The sequence below is a fragment of the Juglans regia genome, chromosome 12 (genome assembly GCF_001411555.2).
Source record: "Juglans regia cultivar Chandler chromosome 12, Walnut 2.0, whole genome shotgun sequence".
Taxonomy (NCBI): domain Eukaryota; kingdom Viridiplantae; phylum Streptophyta; class Magnoliopsida; order Fagales; family Juglandaceae; genus Juglans; species Juglans regia.
In genome coordinates, this window is record NC_049912.1 from 22,545,377 (window position 1) to 22,557,932 (window position 12,556).

At 35.2% G+C, this 12,556-nt stretch overlaps 3 protein-coding genes and 2 non-coding genes across 6 annotated transcripts; 2 read left to right on the forward strand and 3 right to left on the reverse strand.

Moving 5' to 3' along the window:
• Positions 1–1,708: 1,708 nt before the first annotated feature.
• Positions 1,709–5,090, forward strand: LOC109005836 (50S ribosomal protein HLP, mitochondrial-like). 2 transcript variants are annotated; one of them, XM_018984896.2, is made up of 4 exons: positions 1,709–1,814; positions 1,963–1,996; positions 3,682–3,773; positions 4,352–5,090. In XM_018984896.2, the coding sequence occupies exons 2-4, from the start codon at positions 1,963–1,965 to the stop codon at positions 4,724–4,726; spliced, it is 501 nt and encodes a 166-aa protein (XP_018840441.1). In that variant the 5' UTR covers positions 1,709–1,814; the 3' UTR covers positions 4,727–5,090. The 2 variants fall into 2 exon arrangements, with proteins under 2 accessions (XP_018840441.1, XP_018840442.1); XM_018984897.2 differs by having other exon boundaries at positions 4,355–5,090.
• A 325-nt stretch (positions 5,091–5,415) lies between these two features.
• Positions 5,416–5,612, reverse strand: LOC118344085. Its single transcript, XR_004797852.1, has one exon. It is a non-coding gene; the product is annotated as a U2 spliceosomal RNA (small nuclear RNA).
• A 634-nt stretch (positions 5,613–6,246) lies between these two features.
• On the reverse strand, positions 6,247–7,090 carry LOC109005795. The gene has a single exon (XM_018984837.2). It carries the CDS (start codon positions 6,872–6,874, stop codon positions 6,347–6,349), a length of 528 nt encoding a protein of 175 aa, XP_018840382.1. The 5' UTR covers positions 6,875–7,090; the 3' UTR covers positions 6,247–6,346.
• Positions 7,091–7,733: 643 nt separating this feature from the next.
• On the forward strand, positions 7,734–7,929 carry LOC118344074. Its single transcript, XR_004797841.1, has one exon. It is a non-coding gene; the product is annotated as a U2 spliceosomal RNA (small nuclear RNA).
• A 1,201-nt stretch (positions 7,930–9,130) lies between these two features.
• LOC109005794 (non-specific lipid-transfer protein-like protein At2g13820) lies at positions 9,131–10,332 on the reverse strand. The gene is made up of 3 exons (XM_018984836.2): positions 9,928–10,332; positions 9,741–9,800; positions 9,131–9,483 (listed from the first exon to the last, which is right to left on the reverse strand). Exons 1-3 carry the CDS (start codon positions 10,244–10,246, stop codon positions 9,356–9,358), a joined length of 507 nt encoding a protein of 168 aa, XP_018840381.1. The 5' UTR covers positions 10,247–10,332; the 3' UTR covers positions 9,131–9,355.
• Positions 10,333–12,556: the final 2,224 nt, after the last annotated feature.

The window sequence follows — 12,556 nt, forward strand, 5'->3', positions numbered from 1 at the left end:
GTATATTGAAATTTTTAAAAATTTTAAAAAGCATATGGAGATTATGATTTTTTTTTTAGGGTGGCATTTTCTATACTTTTAGAATTATGTATAAAATTTAGGGAGTATTTTATGATTTCAGTAAGTTTTGGGGTGGGGGGAGGGGATGATACAACGTGGGTCCTTCATTGTGTAAAATTAACTGTTTGTAACAAAACTCATTATCTTAATAATAATTTTCAGAGAGCAAAATGATAGGATAAAAAGGCACAAAAGACATATCAAATAAGTAGGAGCATGCCCAATAAATAGGAGTAAGTATTCCAAGTGCAAGGTCGAGCCGTTTAAAGGAACTTACCTTCCTCATTTTAACATGCTAATAAAATTTTAATAGAATTTCAATTCATAAATGATTGCCCTTTATTTATTTTTAAATAATAAATTAAAGATAAAAAACAATGACACTTCAAAATTAAAGTAAGATGAAAATATAATATATAATATTTGTTTTAGCATAAAAAATCACGATTACATATATCTAGCGCAAGAATTTGTCCCATCTCATTATGATACGATTTGGGTTTCTCAACCGATCTTACATATTTTAGATAATCAAGAACATATTGTATTGATTGTTTTCACAATATATCTCTTTTTATCTTATTATTATAATTTTATTAAATTTACATATAAAATAAAATAAATTATTCAACTCTTTCAAAATTTAAAATAATAATAATATTAAAAAAATATAATCTAATAATATTTTTTTTAATTTTTTAATTTTTATCTTAATTTATTTCATTTTATCTATCTGTAAACACAAACGGGACACGTATAATATTCACGTGTTCAAAACTTTCCACATTGTATCCAAAGCAGTCATCAGTTTTGAATAATTGGGCCTAAATATATATATATTTTCATTTTTTTAACATATTTAAATATTTCTAAAAAAATAAAAAAATAACCAATACATTAAAAATTACTTTTTTAATCATTAAATAAAAAAAATTAAATATACAAGTAGTCAAAATGAGTGGATAAAATAAGTGAACAAACTAACATTTTCCTAAAGTTTTAGGGTCGGGAAATACTTGCCAATGCGTAAATTAATGGTACAAACTCGACCAAAAACTTTATCTACATAAAATGGGTTTACATTTTAATGGTCAGATTTTAATATTAATAAGTCATGGATTTAACTTTTAAATTAGAGATATTTTGATAGGAGACGAGGCAAAAATCTAACTTTTAACTTTTATTTATTTATTTTAATTTCATGCAATATGATAAATAAAAATAATACTAATATAATTTTAATAAATAAAAGTAATATTAATATAATTTTAAAGTGTGTAATTCTCGTACTTTTATTTAAAAAATATGTATTTTTTATATAAATTCTAAATTTATCAAAATTTTTTAAAAGAATAAAATGCACAGTATTCTAAAAATATACAAATTATTCTTAAAAAAAAAATATTGGGAGTAGCATAGTAAACGACTTAGTTCTCGTTTATTTTTAAAAATCATCTCAATTATTTTTATTTAATTATTACAAATTTTTTAAATTTTTAAATAAAATATAATAAATAATTTAATTTTTTTAAATTTTTAAATAAAAATTATATTAAAAAATTATATTTTAATAATATTTTAATTTTATAGTATTTTTATTATCTCATTTCATTTCAATTAATTAAAAAAAAAAAAAAAACCCACCAAACCCTCGCCGTTTCCGGTCTAACTTAAACCTTCAGTTAGGGGTTTTCCATGATTTCCAGCTTACTACGCCCTCCCCATTCTTCCCAGATCGTAGATTCGTAGTTCAGGTTAGCATTCTCCTTCTATTTCTCAATCTCTCAATTTCCTTCATTGCCTTTTCTAGTCATCCAAATGGGACAATACTGTCGCCATATTTTTTTTGATTGGCAAGCATTTTAATTGAATGTTCTTTTATGTCGGTATGATTTGATACAGATGGCTGCGGGATTTGCTTCAAAATGGTCTCTCGGTATGCGATTTTACAGTTTAGTAGGGTGCCTGATAGGTTTCGCCATTTAGTTTGACTTCTATAATTCGTTCTCAAGTTTCCGTTACTAATGTCTACTGGCTACTCGTTCCCACGTTTCAGTCACTGATATATGCTGCTATAATCCGTATCTTGACTTGTTGTAAACCATTGTAGTCATGGGGTTAGTGTGAGTTTCATTGATGCCATGCCATTTGTGCGATTAAGTAAATTTTATTTCCTGCTACTAGTCCTTGAAATGGTGTACCTTCCTCATTTACTACCCTCCTATACTTCATTCGGGGTATTACAAGGATTGAAAGAAGTATCAGACCATAACCCACATCTGGTGATCATATAATGCCTTTGTGTGCATCTCATGTTTGAGTACATAGAAGAAATCAACATGCACGTGTACTTGTTAATCTGAGTCCTGAAATCAACATTGTGGGACTACACTATAATGAGAGGAAGTGGTAAGGAGACTGTCAAAATTCCAGTGTCATGATTCTAGAAGCTTTTCAGTATGAGTAATTATGATAGATTTAGAAGAGTTAATTTTTAAAGCTTATACTGATCTCCTAATTATATTTTATCTCTTTAGTTTTGAAAAGTTATATTACACATTTTTTGCGAAGCAATAAAGTGATGCCATATTAGGCATTGCTCTTGTATATGTCCCGCATACTTGGCCTCTTGCCTATTCTTATGATCAATAAAATTTTGTTTACTGATAAAATAGATAAATGAATAAAGTGATGCCACATTGTCTATTTGAAACCCTAGTTGAAGATTTGGGAGATTTAGGACTGGTAAAATGTGTTGGTGATTTCTCTGATATGTTCTCTCCACAAGGACACAATGGCAATTGAGGAAGAAAAAAAGTAAGGATTGTGTTCCACTAGGATGTAAAATGGATCATGAGATGGCCTAATTTCATTAGTACTCTGAAATGTTTCAATCTAGTTCAAAGTGCATGATAGTTTAACTGATTGAAAGTGTCAAGGAATAGGATAATTAGGTTTAATCACTAGGAGGTACAACTGGTTTAGCCATAACCTGTATGCTTGCTAAGCACACGGCACTTTTAACTGAGATATCTAAACGCAATTTTTTTGAACTATGCTTTGTTCACTTTCCAGATTTTGTTTGCACATTCCAGATTTGTGCGATGCATGTTTTGGAATATATGTGAACTGCATACATTCAATAAACACAAAAACATTGAGAATGTTTCTGTAACAAAAAATTTAAGAAATTTGAGAAAGATTTTTAGGTTTGTTTTGTGTTTGTGTTTGTAAAAGGGATAGGGCTGGGCCCATTGAAAAGATGTTTGAAATGAAAAAATATGAGATATGTGTTTTTGGTGTTTTTGAAAAAGTTGAGGTCCACTCAAAGTAAAAATGTTTTGTGAGAGTTGTTTTTGGGTATTTGTGAAAATAATGGGGTTCGCTAATGATTAGACAAAATTTGTTGGGAGGTGAGACATTATTCTAGGTTTAAAACTTGTTTGTGCTGAGACTTGAAAAAAAAAAAAAACGTTAAAAAGAAAGAAAGAAAAACATGTTTATGTTCTTGGTTGGCAGACACAGTCATTAGTTTATAGTTTTGTTGTATTGATATTTTTTTATCTGATCAACTCACTGCCTTATTTCATGTAATGGGGAAAAATTAACAAAAACTGCTAGTGGGTCGTTCATTGTTGGGTGGCCTCAACAACAACTTGTCTAGTTTACTTGGCACATCGAATGGGATAACTTGCAGCCATTCCTTATCACAGGTCAGTGTTTTTCTCCTTTGCTGTTTTGGTTATTATTATGATGACGATCATTTTTATTTACTTAAATATATAGTTATCGAAAATAATGGACAGAGAGCAACGTCTGATGGGCTAAATGGTGAAGACTACGTGCTATTGCCAACCTTAATTGTTTAGAAGAGGCATGATCACGTGGTTGCTTTCAGTTTACATGGAATTTATTCAGACCCGCTTTCTTTTTAACAATGTTGTCAAAAATATGTGAGATGCATCAATCAAACTTTTTGACTCTGTGGAGATCATAGCACATGGAAACCCTCAGTTCAGTGTGGGATTCCGCGGGGGAGGGAGGAATAGATTATCAATCAAGCCTGTGCCAGTTTTGGTTCCTCTTGGAAGGAAGAACTGTTTTAACTCTCTCTCTTAGGAAGGCTGAGAGGAAGTTATCAAAATTACCTACATTTTCTTGGTGGGTACAAAAGCACCCCTAATAAGCAGCAACGAATGTTAGTCCAATTTGCTAAACGAAATAATTAAAGGCTCTCTGTCAATGCCTCATTTGGAAATAACCTTAATTTTTGTTATGTGCAATTTTACAGCAGCAAAGGACTTTCATTCAGATGCGAACGGTTCTCAAAGTTGTGGACAACTCCGGGGCTAAAAAGGTGATGTGCATACAAGCTTTAAAGGGGAAGAAAGGTGCAAGACTGGGAGACACAATAGTTGCATCAGTCAAGGAAGCCCATCCAAATGGAAAAGTAAAGAAGGGAAAGGTTGTATATGGCGTGGTTGTACGTGCTGCAATGCAACGCGGCCGCTGTGATGGCAGTGAGGTGAAGTTTGATGACAATGCTGTAGTGCTTGTCGACAAGCAAGGCCAACCGATTGGGACCAGAGTTTTTGGGCCTGTTCCGCATGAGCTGAGGAAGAAAAAGCATGTCAAGATTCTCACTTTGGCAGGGCATATTGCCTGAAGTATGGAGCACACTGGCCACATGATACGAGAGTGACAGAATAGGCATGGATCAAGTGAATCGAGCATATGCGTCATTATACTCTTGAAATTTGGTTGAATATGTCCACTCTTATATATTTGTCATGCTATTTTGAAAGGAAAACAAATATAAGAGGAAAAAAAAAGCAATGATGTCAATAAATAGAGCATTCGCATCACAGTTTGGCCATATGACTGCTTGTAGCAAATGGCTGAGGACGCTATTTTCAATGAAAAACATCAGTTGGTGAAAACGGAAAACTGTAGTGTCTCCACATGATTTAGACTTTGGAGAGTGATTCTGCTATAGTGATTAACGGAGCTTCTGTCATGATTTTTTGTCATCGCTTTCTGTTTCTTAGAATTTATTTAGGTGTTTTATTTTATATACTTCCTGCATACATTGGCATGGACTTATATACAAGAACAAGTTTATCCTCCACCTCATGGTTCAGGCGCAATTTGCCTAGTCAATTGGGTTCCCATTTCGCTTACCTATATATTAAGCTTCAATACTAGTAGTAGGCAAGGGGATTGCAAACCACCAGCTTAAAAACATTGAACCTCTTAAACAGATCAAAAGTGGACTCTTTCTTGTCTTCCACATGCCAAAATAAATTTAGCATTCAGCCACACGACTTAAAAGAATGTTTGGACTATTGACTTGGGTGGGGGTGCGCCGGGCCAATGCAGTAGTGCAACGCAAAGGCGACGCTCGAGAGCCCCAGTAGCAAGCTACTGTGATGGGCACTCCCCCTAAAAAAAATTAATTTAATATCGTGTGACCCGATGAGCCACGTATCAGATATTAAACTGATAAGAACAGATACTACACTTGATCTTAGCCAAAAGGCCGAGAAAGGTATGAGTTTCATTTCTATCAACTGCTTTGTTTTATATCGATCTTCTTTGGTGTCCATCTCTATCTTTCTCTATGTGGGACTACGCTGTCTTACTTTTTTTTACGTTTTTTTAATATGGCATACTTGGCATTCGGGTGTTCTTTTCGTCCGAACCTCAGAGACAATAAAACCAAACTCATAGGAAAGAAAATCAATGATCAATCAGTTGCAAACGAGCTTCACACAAGAAGATCTCAAAATAAAGTTAGGAATAACAGCATGCATCTCTGCTTTAAAGCGTTATATATATATATATATATATATATATATATTTATATATATATGGATATGGAACAGCTTCCGGGAAAATGTGTTTTATTGTCTATATTCTTTTTCAATAGGGGCAACGAGAATATCCCAAGAGAACTATTATAGTTACAAAAAGATTATACAAATTGATGTGATTTCATGAGATTCGTTAGATCTATTTTATAAAAAAAGTAACTTTACAATCTGACGTACCATATCAAGACATATAGTTTGTGAGTTTACTTTTGTGTATTCCTTTGTGATTAAAGTATTTTCAATCCCAAACTCACAGCCCACAGGTCTATCAGAATCGCCATTGACTAGATTCTTAATTAGTGGAACAAGAATCTAAACAGGCAGATGCAGTATATTATCTTGAGATCAAGGGTGCTGGTTACAACATATCACTCACAAGTCGCATCATATTATCTTCTTCCTCTTTTCTTTTCCTAGGCTCTCAATTCATATGATATATCTGTTACTAAGAAGCTGTAGATAAACATGTCCCTGATCTCTCCTTTGCAAAACCCATACTTCCTTAACAACCCTTCTTTTAGAAATCCAACCTTTTCTAGCACCCTTTGAGACCCTTTATTTTCTACCTCTACCAAAGCCTCAATCCTCAACAAATCTGGGAACTCTTTGAACACCTCAGAGAGGGCCATCTTCAATGCTATGGTGACTATCCCTTGCCCCCAGTAATCCGTGCCCACCGCATAGCTAACATGCGCTCTGCATCTGTCATCACCGGATTCTGGTCTGATTGAAATATAGCCAATCGAGCGGTCATCCAAACATATAGACCGACGCCATGGGTGGGGTATTGCAACCTTCTCAATGTATGTTAATGCTTCTTCCCTAGAGGTGATGGTGTTCCATCTAAGATAGCGCGTTACTCTATCATCGCTGGCCCATTTTAGGAAGTCGTCGACGTCGGAGAGCTCGAATGGCCGGAGAGAAATTCGTGAGGAATCCATTGAACCCGGCAATTTTCTGTTGTTTTATTTCGATTACACAGATATATAAAGGAGCAAGGCATGTGGTGGAGGAAACTTGCGTGGAGGCCAAGACTATCACAGGACGACGGCCATAGACCTTGTCAATTATGGTAGTCCTCATTGAGAAGCTGGTCCAATGATGTAGATTTGGGTGCATTGAACCAGCCAGCTAGCAGACAAGTTGGCCATACACCACACACCAATTTTTTTACGTTTACTTTAATTTAATTCTCTTATCAAATGTGTGGTATATGAATTATGAGTAGAATAATTCAATTATTTTAAAAATAATAAAATCAAAAAAAATTTTAAAATTTTTTTTATTAAATTTTGGTGTGTGGTGTATAGACTTATGAATAGCAATACTCTGAAAGCAAAATATATATACACAAATGATGAATCTGTAATGTAGTCAAAAGCCTTACATGGTACGATTCATGAAGAGAATGAAGTTTATATGTTGAATTAGTTTAATGTAATACGTTAAATCTATCTTACAATAAAAAGAGTTGATAATCTAATAGATCACATTAAATCATGTCAGTATATAACATTCTTATGTAAGATTTATGTATAATAACAAAGCATTTATCTTTCATGCATCCCATCTGCCACACAAAGGAGGTTAACTAATTTTGAGCTTGCATTTAACATAGAAGTCCGAAGTTCAACTCAAATGCAAAACCTTTGCTCAAGAAGTTGTGCGCAATATCAAATTATCAATCAGTACACTGTGCGTGCTGTACATGGGCTCGCAGTCTTGTCCCACATTGCTAGCACTGCAGGAGCACCTTCACGAGTGGGACGATAAAAGAGGGCATGAGTTAACGTAATAATCATACCTTTCTCGGCCTTTTGGCTAAGATCAAGTGTAGTATCTGTTCTTATCAGTTTAATATCTGATACGTGGCCCATCGGGTCACACGATATTAAATTAATTTTTTTAGGGGGAGTGCCCATCACAGTAGCTTGCTACTGGGGCTCTCGAGCGTCGCCTTTGCGTTGCACTACTGCATCGGCCCGGCGCGCCCCCACCCAATTCTAGTTGAAATGCATACTAGCGAGAACAGAACTGCAGCTCTGGAGGTGTGTGACAGAAGAGAAGAATTTGTACCGTCACGAAGGCATTCTTGATGCTCACAGACTTTCTAGATAAGCTTTTAGGAACATAGCTCTGATGTTTGTGAGCTCTTTTATTGGATTATAGTTGTGATATTTGAATGAGATAAGCTAAAGCCTAGCTCCTGTGCAAGTTTTCTTGATCAGCTTAGCTAGCCTCACTCACAGCATGATTTGATTATGCTTGTCAATTGTGGGATTCAAACGCACTGAGATCAGAGCTAGGGCTGACAGATGCACAAGCTTCAAAAACAAGTTATACGCAGTTTGGTGGTTGCTTATTTCTGTATATTATTAAAGTGCATTCTTCTTTTGGACTGATCAAAAGCTATGCCTATGGTTGATACTTCACCCTACTCTGTTCTTTTCCTTCTCTGGCGAGGCCCAAAGTTCAGATAAATCAACTCTATGATCTGGGTTTCACATTCTGTACTCCATGAAGAATTAATATAATTTGAGCAGTCTGAAATAGAACTCAGTTCCTTAAAACTGACCAACTGATTGACTAGGAAGATTGTATGCAGTCTTTGGTCCTTGATTAGAAAAGCATAACTGCTGCCCACAGTAGTCAGATGGATTAAGCCAGATGTTTGATTTGTATTGGGGATAGGCATGTCTAGGCGATTAGTCAAATGAGAGTTCGGTTGTGATACTGAAATTCTTTTTAACTGGAAAAGGTATTTCTCCGTCAAAAGTGAGGGTATAACAATAAACTCATGCATAATCTCTTAAAAAAAGTTGAGTAGTCGGGAAAAATTTAGTTTTTTGGACCTTGGCCTTGCCTCCCTTCACCCTTCCACTCACAAAAAGTTCCCATAAAAAAAAAAAAAAAAAAAAAAAAATTATCTTCTCACCTAAATGTTTGCATGTTGGCCCTGCAAGATGGCATAGCCTCTGTTTCCCACGTTTGTGTAATACTTGTGTTTAGAGAAGGCTTCTTACTCAAACAAGTAGATTATCAATTATTTTGCTTAGTGTTTTCTGTGAAGAACTCGTACGAATTCTTGCCTCTAGTTTTGGTCAGGTTTACACTTTCTTATTGCTGACTTTAATTATTGTTTAAACCCAACTTGAGATTGTTTGGTTTATTGATATTATGTAAAAGTGCCCAGTGGATAGATCATAAGCCAGCAATCATCTTTATTGAGTAGGGAAGAGAGCTAGATGTCTCCTCAGTAATACAAAACAATATTAACCCTGAAGAGGTCACCAAAAAAAGTAAAAAAAAAACGTATAACCAAACTAAGGGAACTGAATAAAGTACTGTAGAATACAATAATAATCACAATAATATGTAGGCATCGTTTGCTGTGAAAGGCAGACTAGCACAGGACAAAATTCTTATGTGGTGAAGGATGAAGCAAATGCTGCAGCACAAAGAAGGAAGAAGAGATGCGAAATCGACAACTTGATGGAACTTCCAGCTGATGAACCGTCGTCTGTCGATGGGACAGTTTTAGATCCTCCTCCTGCTCATGTGAACATCAACATGAACATGATTAAACCAATGAACAAAATAAGCAACTAAATCAGTCCTTTTAACTTTGAGGCTTCGTTGATAGGCAAAATGATAAACAAATTAAAACTTGTTCTATTGCCACATATATCTTAAGGTCCCTGTAAAGATTTGATTTTATTAAACCCAAAATCTGGTCTGCATTGTTCAGCATGTGACAAATAGCAACAATTTTGCATTCAGCTGAATAAACAATGCAGCATTTTGTACCTGAAGGAACTGTGTTTGAAGAGTCTGGTGTTCCTGCGGGGGAGTCGGCTGGAGAAGCAGCTGCTCATATTCACGAAAGTGCAAGTTAGAAGAGACGAAAACAAGACATTATTGCTTTTTTCAATACAGTTGTTCAGAGTATTACTCCAAAATATTGGTCAGAGAAGATTTTGATATGGAATCATACCGTTACAGCGGCTAAGGGGTGGAGTCTGAACATTACAAGCACTGGGAAGGGCTAGAGCCTGAGTTCGGTTGACGTTGATCCCCAGCGACGAGCCACCACCATTAATGACCTCACACAAGCACTGCGGCTGCGAACGGACTACGGTGGCGAGCTGCGAGCAGCATCCTGAAGATGGGGTGGAGGAGTTGCCGGTAATGTAGTTCAGGCATGGTGACAAGCTGATTATCTCATTTGTACAGCTCGACTGAGCCTCAGCTCCTGCCCAGAGCATGGTCACTAGGACTAGGACCACACCCATCTCAAACTTTCCTTGTGCCATTGAGATGTTCCCAAATATGTGCTGAAAAAATAACTGTAAATGCTAAAAAGATCTTGTGCCACTCGGGTATGCTTAGTTTGGTTGGGGGAAGCGGATGGATGTATGGCCCTTTATAGAGAAATCAAAACAGAAAGAGACAAGAGAGAACTTGGGTTATGTGGGTGAACAACTTTCTCCTACTCTCTAACGGGTTCTCGTCACTTTGGCTGCAGCCTACCTAGCTAGCTCGATCCAGCTTCTTGTTCAAAGTTCAAAACTGGAGACTTTGGGAGCTTTTATGTAGCTTGATGCATAAGGAAAATTTATTAGTTTTTGAAGGTCGGCTATGTGGGTGACCAATTTGTGCAATATTTGGCAAGGAGGAGAGAGTCCACGTTGAGAAACTTCTACCAATAAGAAGAAAGCATGACGCGTTTATGACTTTTCAATTTTCTTTCAACTGTCTTTTTAGCCTAAAAGTTGAGAATCTGAACTGGTGCAGATAGGTAGCAGACAATTCTAATCTTAAAATATTAGGGATTAATCTTAAAATAACAGGGATATATGGTGATGTGGCATAGAAGAACTATTTACTCACGTTTGAATGTTAAGATGATTTTAAATGATTTATAAATAGTAATAAAATAATATCAGATTACTTCACTTAGGTGGTGATAGCAACTCCATCTTGTACGTATTTGAATATTAAGATGATTTCAAATGATTTATAAATAATAATAAAATAATACCAGATTACTTCACTTAGATGGTGATAGCAACTCCATCTTGTACGTGCTTCCTTGATAATGACATCCTTCAGCTAAGAAAATTCACTTTGCATATAAGGATTGCTTTTACTGATGATTTTTACATCTTTCCAGGAAGCCTACCAACAACCCCATCATTTGTATTTATTTCAGAAGTAATGCTAGAGAGAAGTCATTATAGCAGTGCATACTTTATATTTATTACGTAATTACTTTTAGTTGATTGTTTCTAATATTCACTTGAAGAAATGTGTGGTCTAGATGATACCACATCATGTGTGTAAAATAAATGCTTTCAATAATGACTTCTATCTATATTTATTCTTATCCCAGACATATCTTCGATGAAAATGCTATTCAACCAACATTTTTAAATGGTGACCGCTATAATTTTTTCTTTAATTATTTTGGAAGTAAAAATACAAATACAAATATAAATATAAAATAAAGAAAGAAAAGGCCAAATGGTTGGAAAATGGTTGCTGAGTAGCATAATCCATCGTCATTTATTAAGATGTAAGAGGAGCGATGAAAAATAATATTCATCATCGTTTTAATTATTATTCTTCTTTTATTACTCTTGATGTAGCATAAAATAACCGGTAAATAAATAATAAATAGCAAATAATTTATAATCATTTGATACTACACGAAGAAATGATAAAATGATGATAATTAAAAGGATAATGAATAGCATTTCTCTAAAAATGATAGCTCGAGCGGGCATGACTATATGATCTATCGAGTGGCATATTTGGAAAAACTCCAGGGATAACCACGTACGTTGATGCAATTCCTTTCAGTGCAAGGGAGTTTTAATTTTTACTTTATTTTATTGTACTTTGATCAAACTGATCAAGTGGTCTAGCTAGGGAGAAACATTTCTGTCGCTTGCACAAATCTTTATATGGTCTTAAGCAATCCTCTCGCCAATGGTACTCCAAGCTGTCTCATGTTCTTACTTTGGCAGGTTTTTGTCAATCTTATGCTGATCATAATCTCTTCACCAAGACTATGAGCATCGTGTTCACTGCTATTCTGATATATGTTGATGACATTCTTGTTACTGGCAACGATCTATCCACCATCATTGCCCTCAAGAACCACTTGGCTACTTCATTAAAAATCAAAGACCTTAAAAATTTGAAGTATTTCCTTGGCATTGAAATAGCATGATCACCTGCTAGAATTTTCTTCAACCAACGCAAATATATTTTGGACATCCTCTATGATGTTGGTCAACTTGACTCTCGCCCTGCTTACTTTCCTATGAAGCAGCATCTTAAGCTCAATGGCACTAATGGTGATCTTCTTGCTGATCCAGCATCCTACCGCCGCTTGGTTGATCGTCTCATCTATTTGACCATTTCACATCCAAATATTACTTACACAGTGAATATTTTGAGCCAGTTTATGCATGCCCCTCGTGAGCCACATCAGCAAGCTGCCCTCCGTTTACTTCGGTATTTGAAATCCACTCCTGGTTATGGATTATTCTTTTCTTTAGCCTGCAGTTTTCAGTTATCAGCCTATTGTGACTCTGATTTGGCTTGCTGCCCTATGA

Excerpts from the sequence above, each read along its gene's own strand:
- LOC109005836 (XM_018984896.2), top strand. The coding sequence starts at position 1,963 with ATGGCTGCGGGATTTGCTTCAAAATGGTCTCTCG. Across the intron at positions 1,997-3,681 it reads TGCTTCAAAATGGTCTCTCG|TGGGTCGTTCATTGTTGGGT; the intron begins GTATGCGATTTT and ends AAAAACTGCTAG. Across the intron at positions 3,774-4,351 it reads GCAGCCATTCCTTATCACAG|CAGCAAAGGACTTTCATTCA; the intron begins GTCAGTGTTTTT and ends GCAATTTTACAG.
- LOC109005795 (XM_018984837.2), bottom strand. The coding sequence starts at position 6,874 with ATGGATTCCTCACGAATTTCTCTCCGGCCATTCGAGCTCTCCGACGTC.
- LOC109005794 (XM_018984836.2), bottom strand. The coding sequence starts at position 10,246 with ATGGCACAAGGAAAGTTTGAGATGGGTGTGGTCCTAGTCCTAGTGACC. Across the intron at positions 9,801-9,927 it reads ACCCCTTAGCCGCTGTAACG|CTGCTTCTCCAGCCGACTCC; the intron begins GTATGATTCCAT and ends GAATATGAGCAG. Across the intron at positions 9,484-9,740 it reads TTCAAACACAGTTCCTTCAG|GAGGAGGATCTAAAACTGTC; the intron begins GTACAAAATGCT and ends TCACATGAGCAG.